Below are 25,124 nucleotides of genomic sequence, written 5' to 3' on the forward strand. Positions count from 1 at the left end.
CCAGGTCAGCTGTTTGTACGCGTCTGTAGATTTGGAGCAGGTTCAATAACCTCTATTTCCCATAATTATTAAATCAAATGCATGCTAACTATGAATATACATTTATTTTTGGAGACTAAATGTCTCTGACTTCTGGCTGCAAAATGTACTGTAATATTTATATTAAAAAAAAATTATAATAAAAAAAAAGCAGATAAAGCACATGCTCTTCAAAACAAAGTACATTTCGAAGCAGCCAAACAGACCCCTATAAAACTGCGATGTTAAGAACTTTGCTCAGCTCACAAACCAAAATGTCCTAAAAATATTAACTGGCTTATGCTTGGAGTACAATGGCCACTGTCTGTGTGTTTACCTAGTGTTCGTTTAAATTTTTTTCCCCAATTTGAATCATGTTGCGACTTAATGCATTTTTTTGTTTCTTTTAATTAGAACTTCTCGTTTGCATACAGTCACATTTAGCATTTAAAAGCAACAAAAAAAACCCAAGCCCAATAGTCAAAAACCCCTGACCATACCCTATACACTGACCTGTAGCATCTACCAGCATGAGTATTTCAAAACTACAGTCCACAGGCCTATTACAGCCTGCCCCCCCATTGGGAACGGCCCTCTGAACAATGCCAAAGACATAATTTGCTAATTTAATTAAACCACTTTTTTTCATATCATATCTGCATTCGATGGTAAATTTTGGATTTTAAATTAAAATGTATCTTAGTTATTAATAGAGGTTGAGGCACCAATCGTTGTTTGCTGGAACGATCTTCAATAATACATACAGATCGCTGTCATTAAGAGAGCGGCCTCTGGAGGCGAATCACTGATGTCATGTCTTGTCGCCTTTTGGCGCGACGCACAGAGGGCCCTATATTATATTTATTATTTATTGATTATATAATTATATTTTTTAATAAATATATTCATATTTCCTTTAGCACATTTTTAAGATTGTGAGTTTTTTTTTTTGTTGTAATAAAATACTATTTTGCATGGAGTGTTATTTTCATTTTTTTTTATCTAGTATCCAATTTAAAACTACCGGTTGACCCCTAGTTATTATCATAGCCTAATTATTTGTTAGATTCGCCCACCAAATATATGCAAAAGTAAGTAAATGTTTTGATTTTAATAGCAATGAATATGAAAAAATATCATTATCATAGTATTAATGCTCTTTTATTAAGCTATACACACCTCTCTCTTGGAAAGTAATGCTCATTTGTTTGTGAACTATTCCGGCAGTAGAAGGTATAATAAATTTATTTCAAATCATAACAAAATCGCCACAACGATACTGGAAATCACTCAGGGCCACTTTTCTTTACAGACTGACCTGCCCTCCATTAAAGAAAGAAAATATTATGTGGCTCATACAGGAAAAAGTCTGGGGACCTCTGAACTAGAGCATTAAAAGCCAGTCTTTCACGGACTGAAAATTCCTGCATTTAAGCTCATGTGTAATATGAAACAGGCCCCAGTAGTGCACCTCAGTCATGTGGTACGTACAGACATTTTAAAACTCAGGGTCTTAATAGGCCTCAAGATTTCCTTTTAGTGTAGAAACATTCCAACAAACCTTACTATCTTGCTGGCTGGCTCGCTTACACACACACACACACACACACACACACACACACACACACACACACACACACACACACACACACACACACACACACACACACACACACACACACACACACTTAGAAGTTTCCACAGAGACATTCTCAGCTGTCCGGGTGCTGATGTGAGGCCACACAGACACTAACACAAACTAAAACACAAACTTAATTGGTGCAACACTATCTAACCATCAATAAACAAAACACAGTTTCATTTTTTGGAAGCGTGCCAGCTTGGAGAAAGTGACGCACATGCATACACTTTGTAAACGCTTTGTAAATACTATAACTGTCCTCAGGAAAATTCCTTTAACACAAACTATACTGCCACTTTTCTGTCCCACATACACCAACATAAAAATTTTTTATAACAGTTACAGCCAGGTACTAAATATGCAAGTATCTATTTATCTAGTGTCTAGTAAACCTACGGATTGAGCTGAAACTTCGTGTTGCCCAGCAACAGCCACGAAACCTAAAATCTCTGGAGAAGACCTTTACAGAAGAGTGGACCCGTGTTTGCAGTGTGCGCAAACCTGGTCAAGAACTACAGGAAACGTCTGACCTCTGTAATTGTAAACAAAAGATTTTGTACCAAATATTAAGCTCTATTTTTCTATTGTATCAAAAACTTATTTCATGCAATAAAATGTAAATTAATTATTTCAAAAAAATGATTTTTTTATTTAAATAGCATTTTTATTTAGGTAGCAGAGCTGAAGATGTTGAGGTGTACCTACGATGAAAATTACAGATCTCTATATTATTTGCCCCGCTGTAAATCTCAAAATATACTTGAGTAAATTCAGCTTCAGTAGTAAAGTACATACATACATATACATACACAGGCAAACGTTTGTGAAGACCTGACCATAAGATTGGGTTTTTAAAAATCCCATTCTACATTTTGTCCCAATTTGCTGTTATTAAAACATTCACTCTTCTGGGAAGATCAGATCTGGTTTTAAATCATTGCTCTATAGCAGGCCACTTATATCTTTAACTCCAAACCCACGCAAACCATATTCTCACAGTGCTGGCTTTGTGCACATGGGCACTGTGTTGTAGTGGGATCCAATTCCACTACAAAGTATGGGTTCCCCTTTTGAGTCTGGTTCCTCTCAAGGTTTCTTCCTCATAACATCTAAGGGAGTTTTTCCTTGCCACAGTTGCTCATCAGGGATAAATGCACACCTTAACTGTTGATTTCTGTAAAGCTGCTTTGAGACAATGTCTCTGCTAGTAAAATGTAAAATCTTCTGAAATAAACAATACACAGTTGTTCACTACTACAAAAAATATTCATTAGCATTTATCTGTGCTAGTTGACCCATGAAACTTTTTCACTAGTCAATACTGTGCCCAACAAACCACATTGTGTGATTATAATTAACACAAGAATCAAAAATTGAGTTAATAAGTAGACACTAGAGAACTTCACATGCAGGAACGCTGGGATTGTCCCTATTAGATATTGCTATGATGGCCAGTGACATTTATTCAGTTTATAATTCTTACACCAGTCCTGCTCTATAATTCAATACTGAAGATCACTAGTACAAGTCATCACTTAACAAGTAGAACTTCAGGATGCTTTCACAACAAACAAATTTGTCCTATTCGTTACTTATTTGTACGAGTTGGTATCAAAACCTTTTGAGACCAGCTCTGTTTACCAAACAAAGTCAGTTATTTATCTTTGTTTACACACTATATCCTTCAAAATAGTCCCCTTGCACAGCAATACAGCGCTCCAGTGTTCCTCACACTGAAACGTGTCCTGGAAGTCTCTTTTTTGAATCGTCTCAAGCACCTTCAGAGATTCGTGCTAGATCTCTGCAATGGTGTCCAAACGGTTGCCTTTCAGCTGGATCCTTTTTTTATTAAGAGGTCGAAGTGCACAGGAGGCAAGTAGGGTGGGCGCTGAAGTTACAAAATGAGGCAATTGGTTTAAAGGAAGTACACATTTACTCTTCAATCATTATCTGGATCATGGAAGCAGAGAGCGAAGTGAATTGGTCATGACTAAATTCAAAAGAAAAGAGTTTGAAAAAAAATAAATACCTAGCTCCTACGCAAAGACGTGAAAAGCTTGGCAGGCGTGGCATTGCGCCATGTCTTTTTTTTAAGAAATCATACTAGGGAAAAGTGCAGCTGTCATTTGTCTTTCCTACTTCTTTTCACTTTCCAGCTCATTTTACCGTAGCAAAGAAAAGCGGGCTACAACACACGCAAACCTTTTGAGTACGATTTGTGTTCAGACCTGTTTTACAGCTTCATAAAAGGCCACACAATAAGTTGCCATTAAGTTATTACCTGGATATGAGAAATTATAAAGCGCAACTAAATTGTCAGAAATAAAATAACCTCAATATAAATGACAATCTGGATCCAACTGGATAATGCTTTAGGGAGAAACTCCACCCTGCCTGCATGTGTGTCTGGCCTTGAAAGCTGAATGTTTAAAAAAAAAAAAAAAAAAAAAAAGAAAAAAACCCAGGATGCCGTGTGAATGTTGATAAAAGCCACTCTGCGCTTTACAGCTCAGTTTAACTTACTCCCGCTTCGCGTTCATCGACCTCTCGAAAAACATGGGTTTCTAGGAAGCGTTCAAATATCTCAAGAACAAAAATAAATAAATAAAAACTATAAAAAATGATCAGAATTCACACACACACATACACACACACACACACACACACACACACACACACACACACACACACACAGACACACACACAGACACACACACAGACACACACAGACACACACAGAAAGCAGACTGTGAAAAGACAATTCTGCAAACAGCTTGAAGCATGTGACCAAAAACCACAGCTACAGGAAATGCAGGAGGGGAAAAGGCTGAAATCTTATAGACAGGTGTAAAAAATATAGTAAAATCTGAACACGTGTTAACTTTCAGTCCAGAATTTTTTTGATGCATTTAAGAGAAATAGAAACCCACCACATAAAAAAGGATTTGATAATTTTGCAGCATATTTATTTTGTCGTGACTGACTGGCTTCCATTCTTCCAAACATGATGTTCGCAGAAAGCATTGGCAACTTCAGGAACATAGTTACGGGGCTTTGATTTGGGGAAATAAAATTTTAAATCGAGGTGCTGAAGTATTTTTATACATCATAACTCATGAAAAGCTTTGTTTTTCATCATGTTTGATCACAGCGATGCCTGACTGGTTTTTTATCAGACTGCCACACAATTACTATGGAAAACTTATTAATAATGGGGGTCTAAACATAGTTGTTAAGGTGTATAGGTATGTATGTTGGACTTGCATGAGGGAAAAAAACTAAAGTTTTCCTCAGCGTTCTCTAAACACCTTTGGTTCAGTTGATTCGATTAAATGTTTCTCTTACTTTAATGTGTCTGCGCGTGTCTTGTAACCGAAACCTCAATTTTGACTGTGCATAAAGTAAGTACAATAAAATTCCCCACTACATTAGAAAACCAAGATGAATTAAGACAACATCCAACTGCAACCAAATGGCAAAACTTACTCTTTTAGTTCGTTAGTGTTTTGAGAGAGATTTTTTTTGTTGTTGTTCTACAGAAGGAAGAATGTTATGGTTGCATTAGTCAGAATTTGCTTTGTGGTGCAAAAAACACCATAAAAGCGCCATACAGAGAGATTTGATTCAATAACTATCTTTAGATCTTTATAAATGAGCAAAAAAGGGTTTCTGCTCTTTTCTCAGTACATGAGAAAACTTGTGTACTATGTCAATGTGTGTTTGTGTGGACAGATCCAGAAATATAGGTTACGGGTACTAAATTATTTACACAATTCAAAATGGCTGATTTTAAAGATGCATGACTCGACTGATGCCAGCTTGGGTGATAGCAGAGACTGCTTTCCAAATCGTGCCATGTCCCAATAAAAGGAAACACACCAATCACTTACGTGACACTGGAAATTTTCTTCCGAGCTCCTTGAGCAAGAAGCCACAGTAATGCGAGATTACTAACCGGGATTACAAAGATGATAAGAAAAGGGTGATTCATAAATAGGAAACAAAGAGTTTTGCCATCTGTAATCACATGCATCTCCATCACATGACTAGTGAATGTTAAATCTCACTTCCTTCAATTTTATTTTCTTTTGTGTTTGTTTGGTTTTAACATCCATTTGATTCATCAGGATGTCTGTGAACTCATGTCAGTGCGTGAGTCTTAGATCTGAAACCTTCTGCACAAATATGATTTGGAACCTTTATGAGAGTAAAATCAGGGTTATTTGATATGACCATGTAATCACTTATATGTTTTAGTTTATTAGGACAGCTATATAGCATATTATATATATATATATAGGCAAAAAAAATAAAACCTAGTGAGTGACCAATCAGCAAATTTCCCAAACAATGCCTGACAATATATATATATATGTATATATAAGAATGAAGGAGAGAGAGAGGGAGAGAGAGAAAGAGAGAGATGTATATACAGTATAGACTTAAATGATAAATAGCTGAAGACTAAATGGCACTGAATTGGACTTACTAGTCTCCTACACATGCTCGTATATAGTGCTGTGTAGTGCACTTTAACACTGAGGGATGAGTCATTTGGGATTCAGCCATGTTGTTTACAATAACCTAAGCGCTATACTCGCCATGCTAACAACCGCTCGCGCGCTGCTCAAATCCCATTTCCATAAAGTAGAACCAGCACACTAACACGACGGTTTTTATTTAGAAAGAACCGGGTTCATAAAGAGTCGGAACAACACGCGTACTCTCTCTTCAGTGTAACCCGCGGAGAGAGGCGTTAGAGAGCGGGTTCGCTTTTCCCCTGGCAGAGCTGAGGTAAAACTCCCCTCGCGCTCGCAGCGTTGCTCTGAGCAACAGTAAAGAAGAAAGAAAATGAGCGAGTCGCTCGTACCTGAGACTACCAAAGCTTCGTTTGGTCCGACCGTATGGCAGTTTCCCATAGTGTATCCCTTCGGTGAAATATAAAATAAAATACGGGTAAAAGTCCCCCTGAGTTAAAGGTTACGGTTCTGGTGAAAATGGCGAGATCTAATAGTCAAACCACCACATTTGTTCCGGTCGAGCAAGAATTTACGCTACGGATACCACGCCCATCGAGACCATCAAACCACGCCCCATCTGCTTCACCAAAAGGCCACGCCTACTACGCGACTCGTCAGTTCCTACACACGACTGGGTCTGACATGTCGGAAATCCAATTATTCCTATTATACATATCAGTAGAAGTATAATTAAACAATATATTAGTGAAAATAACGCCATAAATTGTAATTTTATAACTTTTATTTAATGTTAATTCGTATGTGATTTGTGCATCGAGTATATTGCACATAGTGACTGTTATGATTATAAAAAAATATATATATATATATATATATATATATATATATATATATATATATATATATATATATATATATATATATATATATATATATAAAACAGTTTTACTAGTTTAAAGTAATATAATTAATAAAAATGTGTATATATATATATATTTTTTTTTTATATATGTAAATAAAAAAATAAATTTATATATATATATATATATATATATATATATATATATATATATATATATATATATATATATATATATATATATACACACACACACATATATGGTAAAACATTTTTTTTATTATTATTATTTACAAATTAAAATTAACTAAACAGTCAGGTAAGGTAGTACAAATAAAACCTAATAAATTAGATTATAGGAATACTATAAGTATAGGATAGGTATATTCTTACCTTGGTTTTAAAACCAATAAATAAACAAACAAATAACATTTGCTTGTTGCATATAAGTTCAAAACCATATAATCATTGTATAGTAAATAATTTATATACATGTATTGATGTGTTTATTTTAAATTAGCCTTTTATTCTATATAGTGAAATTGTTCACACAGACAAGTATTTATATACAAATTTGTATTACCAAACACTCTCCTAGATTCTTGTATTCAGAAATACATACGATACAATACCATATTACTGGATAATGTTAGCATATCAATATTTAGTTTTGCTAGAGCCAAAAATAATCAAAATTAATGGCCTGGACTAACATGACAACAAGAATAAAAAAAATAAGAATTGCCATATTGGAACATTATACAGACAGTTCACATGGTACCAATAACTGAAAAGTTATGCCATTCTAGTTCAGATTTGTGTTGGAGTATAAACATCATAATCTCTATAATACACAAGTCTTTTAAAATAATTTTACTCCTACATAATGTAAATCTTTTTTTAACCAGCAATGGAATCGAGCTCCATTGTATTTATTTGTAGGTTAGAAGAGCCAATATGCTAAAATTTCCCTTGTATTGATCTCCACCTAGTGGCCATTCTGAGATAATTCAGCCTAATAGCAGTGAGTGTGTTAGATTTATGGTAAATTGATTTCCCAATTAATTGTGGCTTTAATATGATGGTTTTTATGCTCGATCGACTTCCCAAAATAATTTCCTCTTAGTGAAGTTTGTTTGATTCAAACCCTTTTTTTTTAACTTGAAATAGCAGTAATAAAATACTTGTAGCATGTAGTATTGCTGTCTTACATCTTTATCCTTTGGGTAACTGTTTGTATAGTATTTTGTACATGTCTATGCAGGTTTCCTCCAAGTTCTCTGGTTTCCTCTAGCGTATCATTCTAGTAGGTAACTTGGCTATGTTAGATTGGCCATTGACTTGCAACTTATCCAGGGTATATTTGCACATTACACCCAATGTTCCCAGAAAATACTATTTTGTTATAAATAATGTTTAAATGACTTGTATTGGTATATGATTTGCACCAAATAGAGTTTAAAAGTATTACAAATATATTAATTTAAAGGCATAGTATATCCTTGTGCCTTTTTAGGGTTAAAACTGTAAAACTCTATACCTTTTGTAAAAATGTAAAACCTTTTTTGCACCTTTAAATCACAACTATCACACAGAACAAATATGATTCCGAGGTCTTGATAATTGAATATTACCAGACAGCTGAAAAAACCATTGCTTTATATATTTGTTTTATATAAATTAAATAGCTAATTTCTGCTCACCAGTTAGCAAGCTAGCTACTTCTCACTTTAGTTAGCAAGCCAGATGGTTAGCTTACTGACAAAAAGCAGCACACTCTCACAAAAGTATCTAACCACTTACACTAATTCAATTCAGTTCAATTCATTTTTATTTGTATAGCGCTTTTAACAATAAACATTATCTTAAAGCAGCTTTACACAGATAATGTGGTGATAAAAACGAACAAGATTGTTCTTTATAAGTGTAAGTTTGTCCCTGATTAGTGAGCCGGTGGCGACTGTGGCAAAGAAAAACTCTCAGAGATGGCATAAGGAAGAAAACGTGAGAGGAACCAGACTCAAGAGGGAACCCGTCCTCATCTGGTTGGCACCGAATGTACATTAATTAAAGATTAACAATGTTGAGGTGTGCAGTGATGGTGATCAAATGCAAACTCTAGTCTTGAGTCAGTGTAGCAGACTGCTGACATGAACTACAGTCCAAATGCATCCTCAAAGCTCGTGTTCTTTCTCTGTCATTTCATGAATCCCCAAGGCGTTGATGAGAAACCATCCCCAGCTGGTTTGGATTGGCCTTCAATCTAAGAAAACATTATCCAGAGGCAGGCCAGGACAAAGTAGGCAAATCCAAAGAGGGGAGAATCAATTCAATAATCAAAAATCAGAACTTATCAACAAAGAATCCAAACCACATGCTTTGTGGAATAATGGCTTCTGGGTAGGGTTATCTAAACTAGATGTTTTTGTCATTTACACAAAACAATTCATTATATCATGATGTTGTGGATTTGGGGTTAATGGAGGGTGAAGCTCAGTGGTTAAGGCACTGAACTTTGGATCGGAAGGTCACAGGTTCAAATCCCACCACCACCAAGCTGCCACTGCTGGACCCTTGAGCAAGGCCCTTAACCCTCCCCTGCTCAGTTGGAAGTTTCTCTGGATAAGGGCATCTGCCAAATGCCATAAATGTTCATGAACAGCATTTTGGCAAGGATTATCATAATATATTACTTCAGTCAGTTTGATGGATTGTGACTGAACGAGGGTTTGAATGTTAGCACTACAGAATTCTAACCTTATAAACACACATGGCTTTTTTTACTTAAGGCATGCTTTCCAGCTAAGTTTGCTTCAAACATACCTGGCTCAACTACCTTTTTTATAGAAATTAAACTAAGTTCATGAGGTAAAGAATTTTTCTATAACAGTTTTAAAAAAGACTTACAGAGAAAACTGGTTAAATCACATACAGAATCAGTGAATATCATGGGATCCATGGATATACTTAAAACCAACATTCTATTATTCAAACCCATACGAAGTAATTGATGGATGTACATTTCTTTGCTGTTACTGTACATTCCTTTCTTATGTTCTCCTAGAGTTTATTAAATAATATTCAGAACGAGGTATATTAGTTACTGAATATGTTTTATTATGATTAATGGAAGAGTAAATTAAGATTGTAAGTGGTTAGGACATTATTAGAACCCTCTGAAAAAAAATAAGCAAAATCACAGCATTTGCTAAATATTTCTGGAAAAAGTTGATTTTTTAATGATTTACACAACAACCTTGTTGAATTCTCAAATCTGATTGGTCATCAGGTTCATCAGTTACTATGATAGTAGCTCTGATTATTCTATTAAAGTACATGTTCTAATATGATATTGTACCTTCTTAGGGATTTGTATGAACACAATCAACACCTAATCATAAGACAGTAGAATTGTAGTATTCCGAGGAAAAACCGTTCCTTTAGGTTTTCCACCTCAGGAAAGTCTTAAGGACTAGTAAACTCTGTACTTTTCTTTCTGAGGGAAAGTTTAAATCTACTACCCTAATGCTAATGAATAAAACTTTTCATTACTTTTCAGACATCACTTATTGTGTAAGATTTAATGATAAGATATTACTAATAATTTTTATTATTTTAATTAGCATTTCATTAAAGGGGAATGTTTTGTTTTTATAATCCTGCATACTGAAAACCCTTTCTTGAGGATCCTTGAGGTTCTTTATAGAGTCCTGTGGTTCTGTACTTTGCCAATAAAACAGTTTCCAAAAAGAGGATCTCTGAAGACCCCTGAAAGCATAAAGAAATTAAAATGGTTCGAATTAAAATCGAATGCTTAAGGTAAAATCAATTATATTCCTATTCAGATTTGCAATTTACACTGAGGTGGTGTACATGAGTGATTAGTAGGTGTGTGCATGCATTTATTAAATTTGCGAGATATTTAAAACTGATCAAGAAAAGCAAATGAGGGAAAGCGTTTTGCTGATATCAGCAGTATATAATGTTGTTAATGTTGAAATAAATGTATAATGTGTTTTCTGTATAAGTGTGTATATCATCATCATCATCATTTTCATAATAAAAAGATGATTCTAAAAATAAACATCAACGCCCAAGTTTTTTTCAATAATCCAAAATAAAAAATAAGTTTCAAAATAAAAAAAATAATAAAAAACATTTTGGGGATCCATCTATGAAGCAAGAAATAGAACCATTTTTAGCTCTTTGTGCATTCACTGCCTTAAAGAGTGTAAGTGTTCTGAAAAAAACATTTGCACACTTAATTACAGAGAAAAGGGATTTAAACGAATTGTGTATTCTGTACCCAGTACACATGAAAAAATAAAAAGGCAGCACACAGTTCACAACACTAATAATCTTTTCGATTTATGTTCACAAGAATATCTAGTCTGTACACATGAGCAAAGGTGGAGCATCTTTTTTAAAAATGTGCACACAAAAGTTAGTCACATGTCTCTTGGAAAGGTGTAAGTGCTTTTTTAAATGCAAGTCCAAAGTGCAAGAAAACACTTTTACATGACTTCAAGTCAATTTAAATGCCTCCTCAGGAAAAAAACATTAACAATCATGCACTGGATGCAGGCTTTTTTAAAAAAAAAAGCACGAGCATTTAAGCATTTGTTCGTATGCAGTTTATAAGCTCAGGCTCTGCACTTTCCGAGGTACTTTAGACTCCTGATTGGTTGTAAAATCAAAGAATTTCAGAATGTTACATGTTATGAGAAACACATCTACAAACAAATCAAAGTTAGAATACTTATAAAAAAAAGAAAATATATATACAGTCATCAATGTGCCGACACTTAGAGCAATTATAATGCATCATGGCAAGTCGTATAAAGTCTTATAACATGTCGGTAATGTCTAAAACTACAGCAGCTTATCGGTAGTTATAAATAGGATACACCATATAAGTTTTGTGGATTTTAAGATTCTTATTTGCTTTTCGAACATCTTATTCCACATTCAGTCCCAAATTACTTTTATAATAACCGACACTCTTTTGGGCACTAGATTTTGGAGTGTGCTTGTGGAGATTTGTGTTGTTTCAGCCACACCGGTGTTACTAAATTGATAAACTGATGTAGCGTGAGGAGGTCTGAGGTGCAGTCGACATTTAAATCCATCCCAATGGTGTTCATTAGAGCTCTATGGTAGACTTCTCAAGATCCACTCCAAACTATTTACATCATGTACACCAGGTTTGGGTCTCCTAATTCAAGTGACTGGAAAATGTTATGCTACCGCATTCAATGACACCCTACACAATTGTGTGTGTCTAACTTCCCAAGAGTCCAACAGTCCAATACAATTGTCTGTATATTTAATAATTAGAAAGGCATGTACATAAATGCAGAAGCGAGGTGCATTTCAGAGAGGAACGCAAATAGATTTTATTTGTAAGGGCAAACCTGATAACCGCTTGTGAATTTTGTAATCATATTTAATGTCATTGTGTTATAGCTACTAAAAAAAAAAACAATAATTGGGACAAAAATAATATTAGAAACAACTTTCAGAATAGAGTTACTTGAGGTAGACGCTATTCTAAAACAAGATTGATGGTTAAAACGCTTTTATATGAGATGAATTTAATACATTATAATTGCAACAGTGTTTCCTACACCTATTTCACTGCACAGTGAATGACAGTGTTTTTTGTCTCATTTCAAAAGTTATGTAAAAAAAAAAAAGAAAAAATGACCTAAAACAAATTGTGCAACCGATGACATTCTGGTCTGAGATCATAAACAGGGACCATTTTTCAGCCCTATATGGTCCCTGTTTCCATTTTCCGTCTACTAAAAAAGAAAATTCCCATCATGTTGAGGCAGCAGTGTTTGTGTAAATTGGAACAGTACCAAACGTATTTCTTTCTTTCTGTAGTTTCTCTCCCTCTGTTTGTGTCAAGAGTTCCCTCTCACACAGCTTCAGATTTTCAGACTTGCTACACAGACAAACCACAATTCCCTTTCGAAACCCCATGTTTATAAACTATTTGTATGCTTTGTCCAGCAGGTGTTGCCAGAGAGACACCGTTTCGCTGCTGGTTCTGTCTTCCCTCTTCTCTCCGTTGATGAGTCTCCAGGACGGTCACTAGGACACCTGCTCCACTGGCCGCAGCTGCACGTCTCCGATCTACAGTCAGAAATATAGCACGAGAAAACAAACTCATTCAGGTTCTTTTAAATAACATAGATACATAGCAACCAGTGCAGACGCTCACCTGGACATGTGGAGGTGCGCTGAGGACGTAGGTGATGGCGCTAGCTATGTCTTCTGCTTTCAAACACTGCACAAGATTGTAAGAAAATTAAAGATTATAAGAAAATTGTGGAAAGGGTGTGGTTAAACTCTGGGGGGGTTTAAATGGAGGGCGAAGCCAGGAAGGTGAGTGGTATAGATACCACACCTGACTAGCAGGAGAAAGAGAAGAGCGCCTAAAGAGAAATAGAGAAAAGGCCAAACAGCACAGTGTGTTTTATGTTGCATGATAAAGCCCTTAACAGTCACGTAAAAAGTGGGAAAATTGTAAAAGGTGTAAGACTCTTACCACTCACCTTCCTTTGCTTTGCCATCCATTCACAAGCATACACTCGACCCCAACCCAGTTTCCACAATAATAATATAATCCATGATCATACACGCTCAAACATCTCGCTTACCTTTATACTTTCATACACAGAAGCAGCTTTCTCTGGATCACTGTTGTGGTGTCTGAAGGCAAACTCAGTCTCCACTATGCCAGGAGATATACACTGTCCAGTACAAAAGCAACAAAGCATCAAATCAGCTCACATTCAGATCTTCAAATCAAATTTAGCATGGAATATTAGCATGAATTTCTGTTTGTTTGTTTTGTTGAAAGTACTAACGGTCCTGAAGCTGCACTCACCTTGAAGCAAAATGTTTGGAAGTATCTAATATTATAATTTATACAAGTGCAAAATTATATTTGTCACACACGCAACCACACGCAGTGTGATAATAAAAAGAAATAAAAATACGAGAAATAAAAATAAGATGAAAGCATTCAACAGAATAAGTTATACTGAGAAAACAAAGTAAACAAAATATAACAAAACGTACTGTATAGGAAATGGAGATTACAACTATATAATACAGGTGGCATTAAAAAAATCGGATTTATAATAAAAACAGAAATAGAATGTACTCAATTTAAACACGTAAAGCAGCATTTACATCCACTTTGAAACTATGTGGGTACAGGATTGCCGCTTAATAGATTGTTAACCCTGAATTATCATGATCACGATTAGTAGTAATAAAATCTGCATCGCTTTGATAATATCAAGTTCAATAGAGTTTTCTAAATATTACAAGTGTTTATTTCTATTTCTTTTTGTATTTATTTTCTTTGGTTGGTTTTAATAGCGAAAAAAAAATTATCAATGCTTATTTATTTGATCTTATATTTTATTATTTCTCATTTTTAGACACATTATTTAATTTTGAAAATTGTTTAAAAATCATTATTATTTGTATTTTAGTTTCATTTTATTTCTAGCTAATATCAAAGAATCTACAAAAAAATCACTGAATTTTTTTTTTCGAAACACACAAACCATTTTTTCTACCGATATTCTTCGTTTTAGTTTTAGTTATAATGTATCAACTATAATAACCTTAATTAGAATTGATTTCTTTTAGTTAATTTCTTTCTTTTTGCACCAAAAGTTTTCTTTCGTTTTGCACCAAATTGGCTTGAAGAAATTGCAACGTTGGTTGCAATCAATTTGTTTGAAAGTCATTCTGTTGCAGCATATATGTAAAGCTGTGTATAGGTGTAAAATCTATGCCAAATTTAACATGTAAATGCGTGTGTGTGTGTGTGTGTGTGTGTGTGTGTGTGTGTGTGTGTGTGTGTGTGTGTGTGTGTGTGAATTTGTGAGATGTGTCACCGTGGCACGGATGTGTGTCTTGGCTTCCCTCAGTTCCTGTCTGAGCCCCTCAGTAAGCGCCGTCACAGCGTATTTGGTGGCGCAGTAGAAATGCGCGTCGGCGCTTGGTACCATTTTGTGTCCTCCCATACTGCACACAGTACAAAAACACACTCACCTTTAACCTTATATTCTATCTGGGTATTAAAAATATATTTTTTCGAGTGCCGTTTATCATCATGACTGCTCTTTGTTCTTTCAATGTATGTCACATGTCCCCCTACTCTATATTTACCACACCTGCCATCTGGAAGTGCAATTTTCTATACCAGTGGTTTTGAGAATAAGTTAGCTCCATTACATTGACATTAATGCATTATCTTTGTGGTATTCATGATAAGGTGAAGTTTTCTTATGCTTATCTCTGTCTGGATTTTACAATTATTGTAATTAATTTTTTTGCCCACTTAAGGCCCTCATTGTTTCTTTCTGTTGTGCTCTATTTGTCATTAGTACTGTAACATCGCTGCCACATGTAATTCATTTCCAATTATTCATTATATCTAATGATTAAAATATTGCCTATTGGATTTTTACCTCCTAAATGTTTTTATTCCCTTTTACCTAAAGATCTACTTTTTTGAGGCGATACTCCTTTGTTGATTTACTTACCAGGCCGTGAGATTTATTTTTTTAAGAATTTGTTTAATCAAACATTTTTTTGTGGATTTAATTACCAGACATTCCTATGAATTTAGGTTTTTGCCTGTTCTCTGTGTCTACATTTTGTAATATTCTGATTTTATACAACTTTTTTAGAATCTCCACAAAGTCTCTTCAACAGTTTGATTCATCCCCCCCTCCTGAGATCCCTGAGACTAATAGAGCATCCAAATGTTTTCTGAAGAATTTTCTAGAAGAAGTCTTTATTTAGCATTTCAGCACAGGGGGTTTTACAGCTCTACAGTAATACGTACTGTATATCGAAGCTGCAGTTTTACAGTTTATAGCTGTGATAACAATCAACAGTCGGTATTTCTTTCACTTCCCTTCTACTGCCTTGAATGTAACTTAAAAAAGGTTCAAACATTTTATGCTAATAAACATTTTTATTTAGTTGGTAAATCAGAGAGCTGATTTCAGAATTTCAGATTTCAGGATGGGACCTGTTGATGTTGATGATGTGTCCATCGTCCACGTTTCTCTCCCTCATGGACTGGTAGGCTTCGCGAGTACAGATGGCCAGAGCGAGAACATTCACCTTGGAAGGATAATCAAGAGTAAATTGAAAAGAACAACATTGCACAGTAACAAAATAAAAGACAACCACAGCATTTCTCAAGTCACAAAGAACAACAGCTTAGTGCTCATTCTTTTTCCCGACATTGAATTTAGCTCAAAGTAGCTCTGGTTATTACCGGCTGAGGAAACTAGATTTGGATTTAAAGTAATACAGGTCATTTGGTTAGAAATAATAGCTGGTTGGATTTCTGCTTTCCCAACCTATTTGCAGAGTGATGTTATCATATGTTTATATGCGTATGCTTATTTGAGACAAAATGCTGTGTCATGTAACATGAAGAAAGAATATGGAACAATTAAGGACAATATGAAAATGCTGGAATTTCAGAAAAAGCATGTAATTAAGGCTCCCATGTGACACAACAGAATAACATTCGTCCAGTCGTCAAGAGACCATAAAGCCAAATGCAGATAGTGCCAAAGAAATCCGTTTGCCAGGAGCCAAAGGACCAAAAGTGGCCTTGCAATTTGGGTGGGTTATGTGCCATACTCTCTCCTGTCAATCACAGCAACATTGGGCAGTTATTGCTTAATGTGAGCTCTTGGCTTTAGTTGAGTTCAAGCAGGCTGACAAAACCTTTCTTCAAGTATGTTACACAGACACAGCTTTATGTGTCTCGAAGGAAGGATCACAGGTTTTTCAGTGCAAAGAACTCTGGGTGTGAGCTACGAATACACGCTAAATGGTACATAAATAAACAGTAAATATTCACACTCATTTGCACCAAGGTAGGCAAATTAGACTGGACAGCATGTTTTTGGGAGATGGGAAGAAATAGAAGAACCTACAAAAACCCTATGAGACACAGAATGAACCCGAACTCAGGATAGAAGCAGGAACCCTGACTTTCTTCAATCCTGTTTTCGGGGAAACTATTCTTCCATTGTGTATTTGGGGGTTTTAGAAACACACACACACACACACACACACACACACACACACACACACACACACACACACACACACACACACTGTAAGAATGCTAGCCATGGCAACTAATGCACAGGCAAGGGAAATGTCTAGCTGCTGAATGGGAATGGGCTGGTAAATAATGGATGGAACAAAGCTCGATGAACCACACTGTATATGGAAAGCACTAACGCTCAGACAATCAAGCGGAAATACAGAGGCCTCTGGAGTCAAACAGTAGTGTGTGGCAGCACTACACACTACTTTTCCTGAGACCTGATCTTTGGAGTTTATAAACTCAACCTATGTTCTTCATGCATTCTTCTAAGAAACTTACCTCATCCAAAGTTGAAACAATGCTGATATGTTTTTGTATAATTAGTATACATGTTTTCCTATTAAATGACCTTTATCTATATTTAAACTTTACGTACACACACACACATCTGCCTCAAATGTATCCTATTAAACCCTTTTCAGTTTTGTCTGAAATACAATTACTAAAAACATAGTTAACTTGCATTTGCATTTCTGTTTCATTGTGCACCGTAAAATTGATTTTAACTGTACATTGAACTGAACTGACGGTGTGTATATCTTACATCCAGCATGTTCTTCCAACCCTCAGTGCGGCCACTTAGCAGAGGTTCGTTGTGAGCCAGGCCGGCGTTGTTGATACACACGTCCACCCCCTGAAGCAGGGTCTTAATAGCAGAGAACATGGAGAGGATCTCCTCCTCATTGCACAGGTCACATTTATACGGGATCAGAGTACCGCTGTAACCCGCACTCTGACACTCAGCTGCCAGCTTCTGCAAACACGAACAGAAAGAGAAATAAATACAATGCAATAAGTGTAGGAATTTGTAGAAATAGGACTCAAGGTAATGAATGATGGAAGAAACTCCAGACTCTGACTTGCAACAACACCTGTGGTCTTATTTGTGCTTATAAGTAGTTATACGTAGTTTTAAGTAGTACTTGAGCATGGCCCTTAACCCTCTGTGCTCCAGGAGTGCTGTATCATGGCTGACCGTGTACTAGTGTGGACACCAAATCAACAACATTTCAGGAATTTTCATCGGTCCATTATTTCTGATGAACCCTTGTGAAAACATTTTGTTTCAACAGTTACTATAAAGAATCTACACCAGGACAACTGTATGCTGTTTAATAAAATCATGCAAATCAAGCCTAGTCTACTTAAAGGCTTTGTAAATGCACACAAAGCTTTATAATGAAAAGATCAGTAAACCAAAGTAAGAAGCATGATAACCAGCAACGCAGAGATAACGTTCAAACTGACAAAAGAAAATCTGCCCTACTACATTACACCATCAAGAATCTTTTACCTGTGAACCACAAGACCAACACTCAGTGGAAACCAAGAGGCAGCAAATCTCATCAATCAACAGAAATCAGTACCATCCTGATTTTCTAAATCTTTTAGCATATTTCTCAGTGTGAAAAGATAGTGATAATTGCAGCCATATTATATTAAGGATCTGATTTGTATTCAGAAGTAAACCTGAAAAATAAATGAACTAAAACTCCTTTCTAGGCTAGTATTTAGAAGTTTGTATTTAATCATAACCAACAAGGACACACACACAATTCTTTCATACATAAAATAAAATTGTTCCTGCTAAACAATTCTTTCTAAATTAATGACACCCCAGCCAATAGTATGGTTAAACCCTCCAATGAATAGAATAACATCACATCCTTTTGCCATCTCCAGTCAACCCATAGTCATCTTTTTGTGAGGGTGAAGGAACCAGAGAATTTGAAGGTCACTTAAATGGGCACATGAACCGTAATCTAAGCTCAGAATTTTTTACAACCATTAACCATTAGACCTGCGCCGATCAAAACCCATCTTATTGGAGCTTGATTTGCTTCGTGGAACCTTGAGTTTGATCAAAGGCAACTACAGAGATGTTGATAAAGAAAGCTGCAGTGGAGATTAGGGGATTCCAGTGAATAGATACTTTGTCAGGTGACTACACAGGGTTTTAATGCAAATACAGATAATAAAAAAACATGCGGACATAAAAGGTAAGCAAACTTAGAGTGAAAAGCCAGTAATCAGCCAACAAACAGAACTGAGTTAATAAAGTAAATCAGAAAAATTGATCCAAGAGTGAGACTTTGTACTGAATAAAAGGATATTGAATCTGTTATTGACTCATGCGTGTCTTGACTTAATTCGCTGAGGATCCAGGGAAATGGTGTTTGTGTGTGTGTGTGTGTGTGTGTGTGTGTGTGTGTGTGTGTGTGTGTGTGTGTGTGTGTGTGTGTGTGTGTGTGTGTGTGTGTGTGTGTGTTTGAATGAGACTGGAACTGATGTTACATTTATTTCCAGGAATTTGCATTTCTTTTAAGTATTTACATTGTATACTTAAGCATTTGTTATTGAGACAACATATTTGTTTTGTAAAATGTCTTTACAAGAATACTTAACGGAAGCTGCTTATCTAGGAAAAAAAACACAGAATTTACAGATAAATATTTAACAAAGTGAGTCTTTTAATAGGGTTTTTTAAAATGTGTTTATCTATCTATCTAGCAACTTTTATAATGAAGCTAGCCTCCACCTGCATGACAGTAAAAAATAGATTTTCATCTTCCCATGGGATCCTAATTGCAATTTACACCGTCACTATTGCCTTCCATTATATGGCAATTTTGATTGAACATACATTGAACATTGCTTTTACTAATACAAAATGTATTATCATATTTGGTAAACACTAAAACTACAGCAGATACTGAAAGATACTCCTGCAAGACTAGAAAATCAGGATCCTGATGTAAATATTTAGTCACAAAACAACACTGGTTAGAATATATTACATAGATGGCTATGCATGTTACAGTATTTTATCCGCACTCAATTCTTTTCCAATTCTGATTTTATCCATGATTGAATAATTCATTCAATAGTACAATGGCACCAAAAGCTGTGGTCACAAAAAAAAAAAAAAAAAATGCACACATTAGTCACTTTATTCATAAAGAAACTATATATATGGGTGAAATCATTTCTACCCAATTCTTTATATTCTGGGGGTTTTCCTGCCCAATATCACACAATATTGTCTAAGCACAATCTACAATACAACTGTCATTTGTTCTCTTTTGCTTCAGCGTCCTGTAAAAGATTTGGATTTTCAACAAAAGAGCTGTGTGTTTTAGTCGCTCAATCTCTCACACACTCTCTGTCACCCCTGCAAGCTGACAGACATACTGAGAAGCAAAGAATACAAATGAAAACAGATAGAGAAATAAGATACACATTGACTTCTCCGATGCCTAATGCATAAGCTTATCTGTACAGTAACACACTCATATATATACACACACACATCCGAGATATACACAATCGAGCAGAAAACCATGCAGCTTTAGTACACTAAACATCTTGGAAAGGATTCAGGTCATTAAGCAGATCAAATACACAAATTCCATGTGAAAGTGAAATGGAGCGAAAAAAGCGAGACGGAGTGAAAGGAAAAAGAAGAAGAGCAAGACGACGAATGAGAAGGTAGGGAAGAGAAAAGTATGGGCCAATTAATGCTTGGATCGAGCTTAATAGTAGGCTACTGTTCAGAAAACTCAAATTTACACAGACTGGCTCTCTATAGAAGAGAAACAAGGGAGCTCATTCATTTATTTACAAGAGTTTTTTTTATATGAGTATTGATGTTAGGGAGCTTTGGTGATACTAATTGAAAAAAAAAAAAACATTTTTAAATATAAATATACAGCCACCGTTCACTCAATTTCATGTTGCTATTAGCAAGAACTTTTGTGGTAAATTAGCTACCAACAATAGAGACAGCAACAGCAATGTTGGCAAAAATTGCTCTCTAAATAAACAGTTTGCTTTGCTCGGGCCCTGTATTAATAAAAATAACTTAGAAATGAAAGTACATCATCACTTAGACTCTTTTTCTGAGTACATACATAACATATATTAGTGCTACAGTTTATATGTAAGGAGTCTTTCTCAATAGTTCCTCTATAAGAAACAGGAATTAACAGAGTTGATTCTGAGACACACAAACACACACACACACACACACACACACACACACACACACACACACACACACGCACGCACGCACGCACGCATAAACAAACTGTTCAGTCAAGTGCTGTTCCTAACACACAAATTCTAATTAACAGCTTGGGTTGTGTTAGCGTGTTAGTTCACAGTGTACTTGTGTGGGTGATTAAATGTGTGTGACCCACACATCTCGGTAGGGACAGATTGTGTTTCTGCTCACAACCACACACACACACACACACACACACACACACACACACACACACTTGGATACCTCTTGTTGGTCAAAGCTAATATGTTCCAGTTTGGCCTGTTCAACTGCTCACAGCGGGATTCAGTATCACAAGTATACAATTCATTATTTCCACCTGGTGAAGTCTGTCATTCAATGCTTCAATACACTAACTGGCCACTTTATTAGGAATTAGGTATCACTTCTCGTTCATGCAATTAACCGATCAGTCAGATGGTTGTGTGGAAAAATTACATATTGGAGATAAGCAGTTTTCGAAACCACTAAAATCATTTTATTACAACCATTACAACCCATTCAGTTCTAATAAGGATGTTTATTTTCTAATAAACCTGTTAGTAGGTAAATCCATTTATCACGTATTCAAAAAAATCTAATTAAATGTCCAAACCTAAAATATGCCCTGGAGGTCTTCAACAAACGAATACAATTTGAAACAGTAATGAGGAATATTACCGAAATATGATAAATACCGATAAATAGGGAGGGTTGCGTTAGGAAGGGCATCCAGTGTAAAAACATGTGCCAAATCAAACATGCGGATCACGAACACGGATGATCCGCTGTGGCGATCCCTAATGGAAGAAGCCGAAAGAAAGTTTTTGATGAGGAATGTTACCAAAGTCAAACTGCTGCTGTTTCAAAGCACTGAAGTTCACAGAGTTCAAATGCGATTCAGTTCTGATTTAAGTTACTTTCTGTGCGAAGTTGTTTTTTCTTCCAGGTATTTCAGGTTTACTTTCACTGGACTGCAAAAAACAGCAGTGAATAGACTTTTAATCTAATATAACTAAACTAAACTAAACTAAACTAAACTAAACTAAACTAAACTAAACTAAACTAAATTGCTCCTGTTCATGAAAATGTGTGCATGTGTGTGGACTGGAACTCAAGCTGTAGTCTATTTCCACCTCAGGGTTCTTAAGAAATGCTCCGGATACAAAGTCAGTATCAAGTGGTTACTAAAAATGTATCAATAAATTACCCCTAATATTTATATAGTATTTTTATTTTTAGTTCTAAAAGTGCTTGATAAACACAGACCAGGCATAACATTATGACATTAAAACATTATGACGTGTGAGTAAATAACACTTCATCATGGTACCTGTTAATGGGTGAAATATTAGTAGACAGCAAGTGAACATTTTGTCCTCAAAGTTGATGTGTTCAAAGCAGGAAAAATGGGCAAGTGTAAGGATGTGAGTGGGTTTGACAAGAGACAAATTGTGATGTCTAGACGACTGGATCAGAGCATCCCCAAAACTGCAGATCTTGTGGGATGTTCCTGGTCTGCAGTGGTCAGTATCTATCAAAAGTGCTCCAAGGAAAGAACAGTGGTGAACCAGAGACAGGGTTATGGGCGGCCGAGGCTCATTGTTGCAAGTGGGGAGTGAAAGCTGGTCCGAGCTGGACAAGGGGGACCAACTACCTTTTGCTGCCAAAACAGTTTACTAACTTTCTACCAGGGGAGTGAACACAAAAAATGCTAATACTAACAGGCCAGTTCCAGAAGTTGGATTTAAAAACACATTATGTCCTATACTCTCACTTTATCCTATGTCCTTACTTACACTATATAACGGAAACATTTACCAGAAACTAAATTATAAACAATTCTGGAGACTAAATGAATGAAGTGCTTAGCATGGGCTATAATGTTTCAGCAAGATACCGCAGTGCTCCCATATAAAGATGAAATACACAAACACTAAAGCTAACGTTTGTTCTGCTAGTAGCAGTAAACAATAATATTTAATATCTGAATTCATTGAGACCTTTATTTTAAAGAAACGGAAATCATGAAAGGAAATAACAGCGTGAGAGAACAGAGAAAGTAGATGCTGAAACTGAAAAATCTCTTAAAGACAGAAAAAGGGAGGAGAAAAAAGAAGAGAAACACAGACCAATCAGGAGGAAATTCCCCCAGAAAACATCCCACAGCACAAATGGTGCACAGAATAAAAACAAAGACATTGTACACACGCGCCATGGCAACATCCCTCACACACATGCCAACACGCAGAGAGGAGACTGCTGGACTACAACTATTTCAGCTAAATGCTCTGTGTGTGTGTGTGTGTGTGTGTGTGTGTGTGTGTGTGTAGGTGTGTGCTTATGTGTGTGTGTCTCTGTGTGTTTGTGTGTAAAAGAGATCCTGTTGGCTGAACCTATACTATGGACACACTATTTCTGATCAATGTTATACATAAAAGCCCTCACACACAGATCCATTTCCTGTGTGTGTGTCCTTGACCTTTGTGTCTGATCGACTGTAGAGGCTGGAAGTAGCAGGAGGATCATAAAGTGATGTAAATGTTCCAGTAATGAAGAAAGAAGCGCTGTGATTAGCCATACCATTTACACACCCATTGAACAAACTTAGAAGCAAACATTAGGGAACTTAAACGATGAGACTATCCATCCAATAAATTATTTTTACGTTTTTATTAATCTAATCAACATGACCACGGACAAATATAGATGCTTTATGCAAATTACGTAAATCATCAGGACACCAAACAGAACTTTTGTTTCCACACGGACTGTTTTAATTGCCGGATCATGTGCATCATGGCGGATTTTGGTGCTAGATTTCAGACAGTAAAAGTAAAAAAAAAAAGTTGTTATTAAAAAAATGTTTTCAATTGGAGTTTATTAATTTTTAGATCTGAGTAAAAAAAAAGGATGTTGTGTTTTAATTTCACTTCTTTTATATTTATTTACTTTAAAAATGGTCAAACCGAAATATGTTGACAATTTTATTCTAATAGTTTTGTTCTGCTAAAGTGTCACTTATTATAGATAATTCTACACCTTAACCAGCCAGTGGTTTCATTTAGCTCCTTATTCAAGCACGCACGCGCACACACACACACACACACACACACACACACACACACACACACACACACACACACACACACACACACACACACACAGATATGCAGTGTAAAGGCTGAAGATAGATGAGACCCACTCCATAGAGTCATTAAAACTAATTTCCAAAATGTTCAAAGAAATCGATTTTCTAACCTTGTATGAAGTTTATAATAAAGTTTAACTTCACTTCAAGTTACAGTTACAGTAAATCTTCTAAATCATTTAGCTGCAAGAGATATTGATCTGTCTGACAAAATAGATGCTACATTAGCCCTGGAACATAGAGGAGGCAATTTTTCCGACCTTTCACAGTGAAAAATGATGTCATTAGAGAATAAAAAAATCTCTGATTAATGGACTATTTGATAACTTTGCTGCTTGTATGGAATGTGGGTAAAAATATGAATCTTTAGCACCGCCTGGTCATCACCTTGATCTTCTTTTGAATAGTGTGTGTAAACTGTTGCTTAGCTAGAATATCAATGTGACACATCTGAACGATCATATAGCAAATAAGAATCCTCTCTCACCTCATTAACTATGGTGGAGTTTCTTCTTCGATTTATTTAAACACATCTTCACATTTTTATACTTAACTAAACGTCATTTGTCCTTACAAATACGCATAAAAAAATAGATGCATGCTATTATTTTTTAACACTGAATGTTTTGAGTTGTAATAAAAAAATATATATATATTTTTTTGGATGCAAAAATACAGATCAATTTTGCGTAAGGTGTGTGTGTGTGTGTGTGTGTGTGTGTGTGTGTGTGTGTGTGTGTGGGGCAATTTTTTTAAT

At 35.6% G+C, this 25,124-nt stretch overlaps 2 protein-coding genes across 3 annotated transcripts in view; both read right to left on the reverse strand.

The window, feature by feature from the left end:
* Positions 1 to 6,772, reverse strand: part of LOC310720683 (flotillin-2a) — a 22,341-nt gene extending 15,569 nt beyond the window's left edge. The window contains exon 1 of one of the 2 annotated variants that reach the window (XM_083531461.1): positions 6,531 to 6,772. In XM_083531461.1, the coding sequence (XP_083387587.1) occupies positions 6,531 to 6,579 (49 nt within the window). In that variant the 5' untranslated portion in view covers positions 6,580 to 6,772. The remainder of the gene's footprint in view (positions 1 to 6,530) is intronic. The other variant, XM_083531462.1, reaches the window with a different exon arrangement.
* A 4,570-nt stretch (positions 6,773 to 11,342) lies between these two features.
* The window catches only part of dhrs11a (dehydrogenase/reductase 11a), a 34,200-nt gene continuing 20,418 nt past the window's right edge, over positions 11,343 to 25,124 (reverse strand). The window contains exons 2-7 of the mRNA XM_083531639.1: positions 17,719 to 17,928; positions 16,071 to 16,165; positions 14,926 to 15,055; positions 13,669 to 13,761; positions 13,230 to 13,295; positions 11,343 to 13,141 (exon numbers count right to left, since the gene is read on the reverse strand). Coding sequence (XP_083387765.1) covers positions 13,100 to 13,141; positions 13,230 to 13,295; positions 13,669 to 13,761; positions 14,926 to 15,055; positions 16,071 to 16,165; positions 17,719 to 17,928 — 636 coding nt within the window. The 3' untranslated portion in view covers positions 11,343 to 13,099. The remainder of the gene's footprint in view (positions 13,142 to 13,229; positions 13,296 to 13,668; positions 13,762 to 14,925; positions 15,056 to 16,070; positions 16,166 to 17,718; positions 17,929 to 25,124) is intronic.

The sequence above is a fragment of the Silurus aristotelis genome (assembly GCF_946808225.1).
Source record: "Silurus aristotelis genome assembly, chromosome: 26".
Lineage (NCBI taxonomy): Eukaryota > Metazoa > Chordata > Actinopteri > Siluriformes > Siluridae > Silurus > Silurus aristotelis.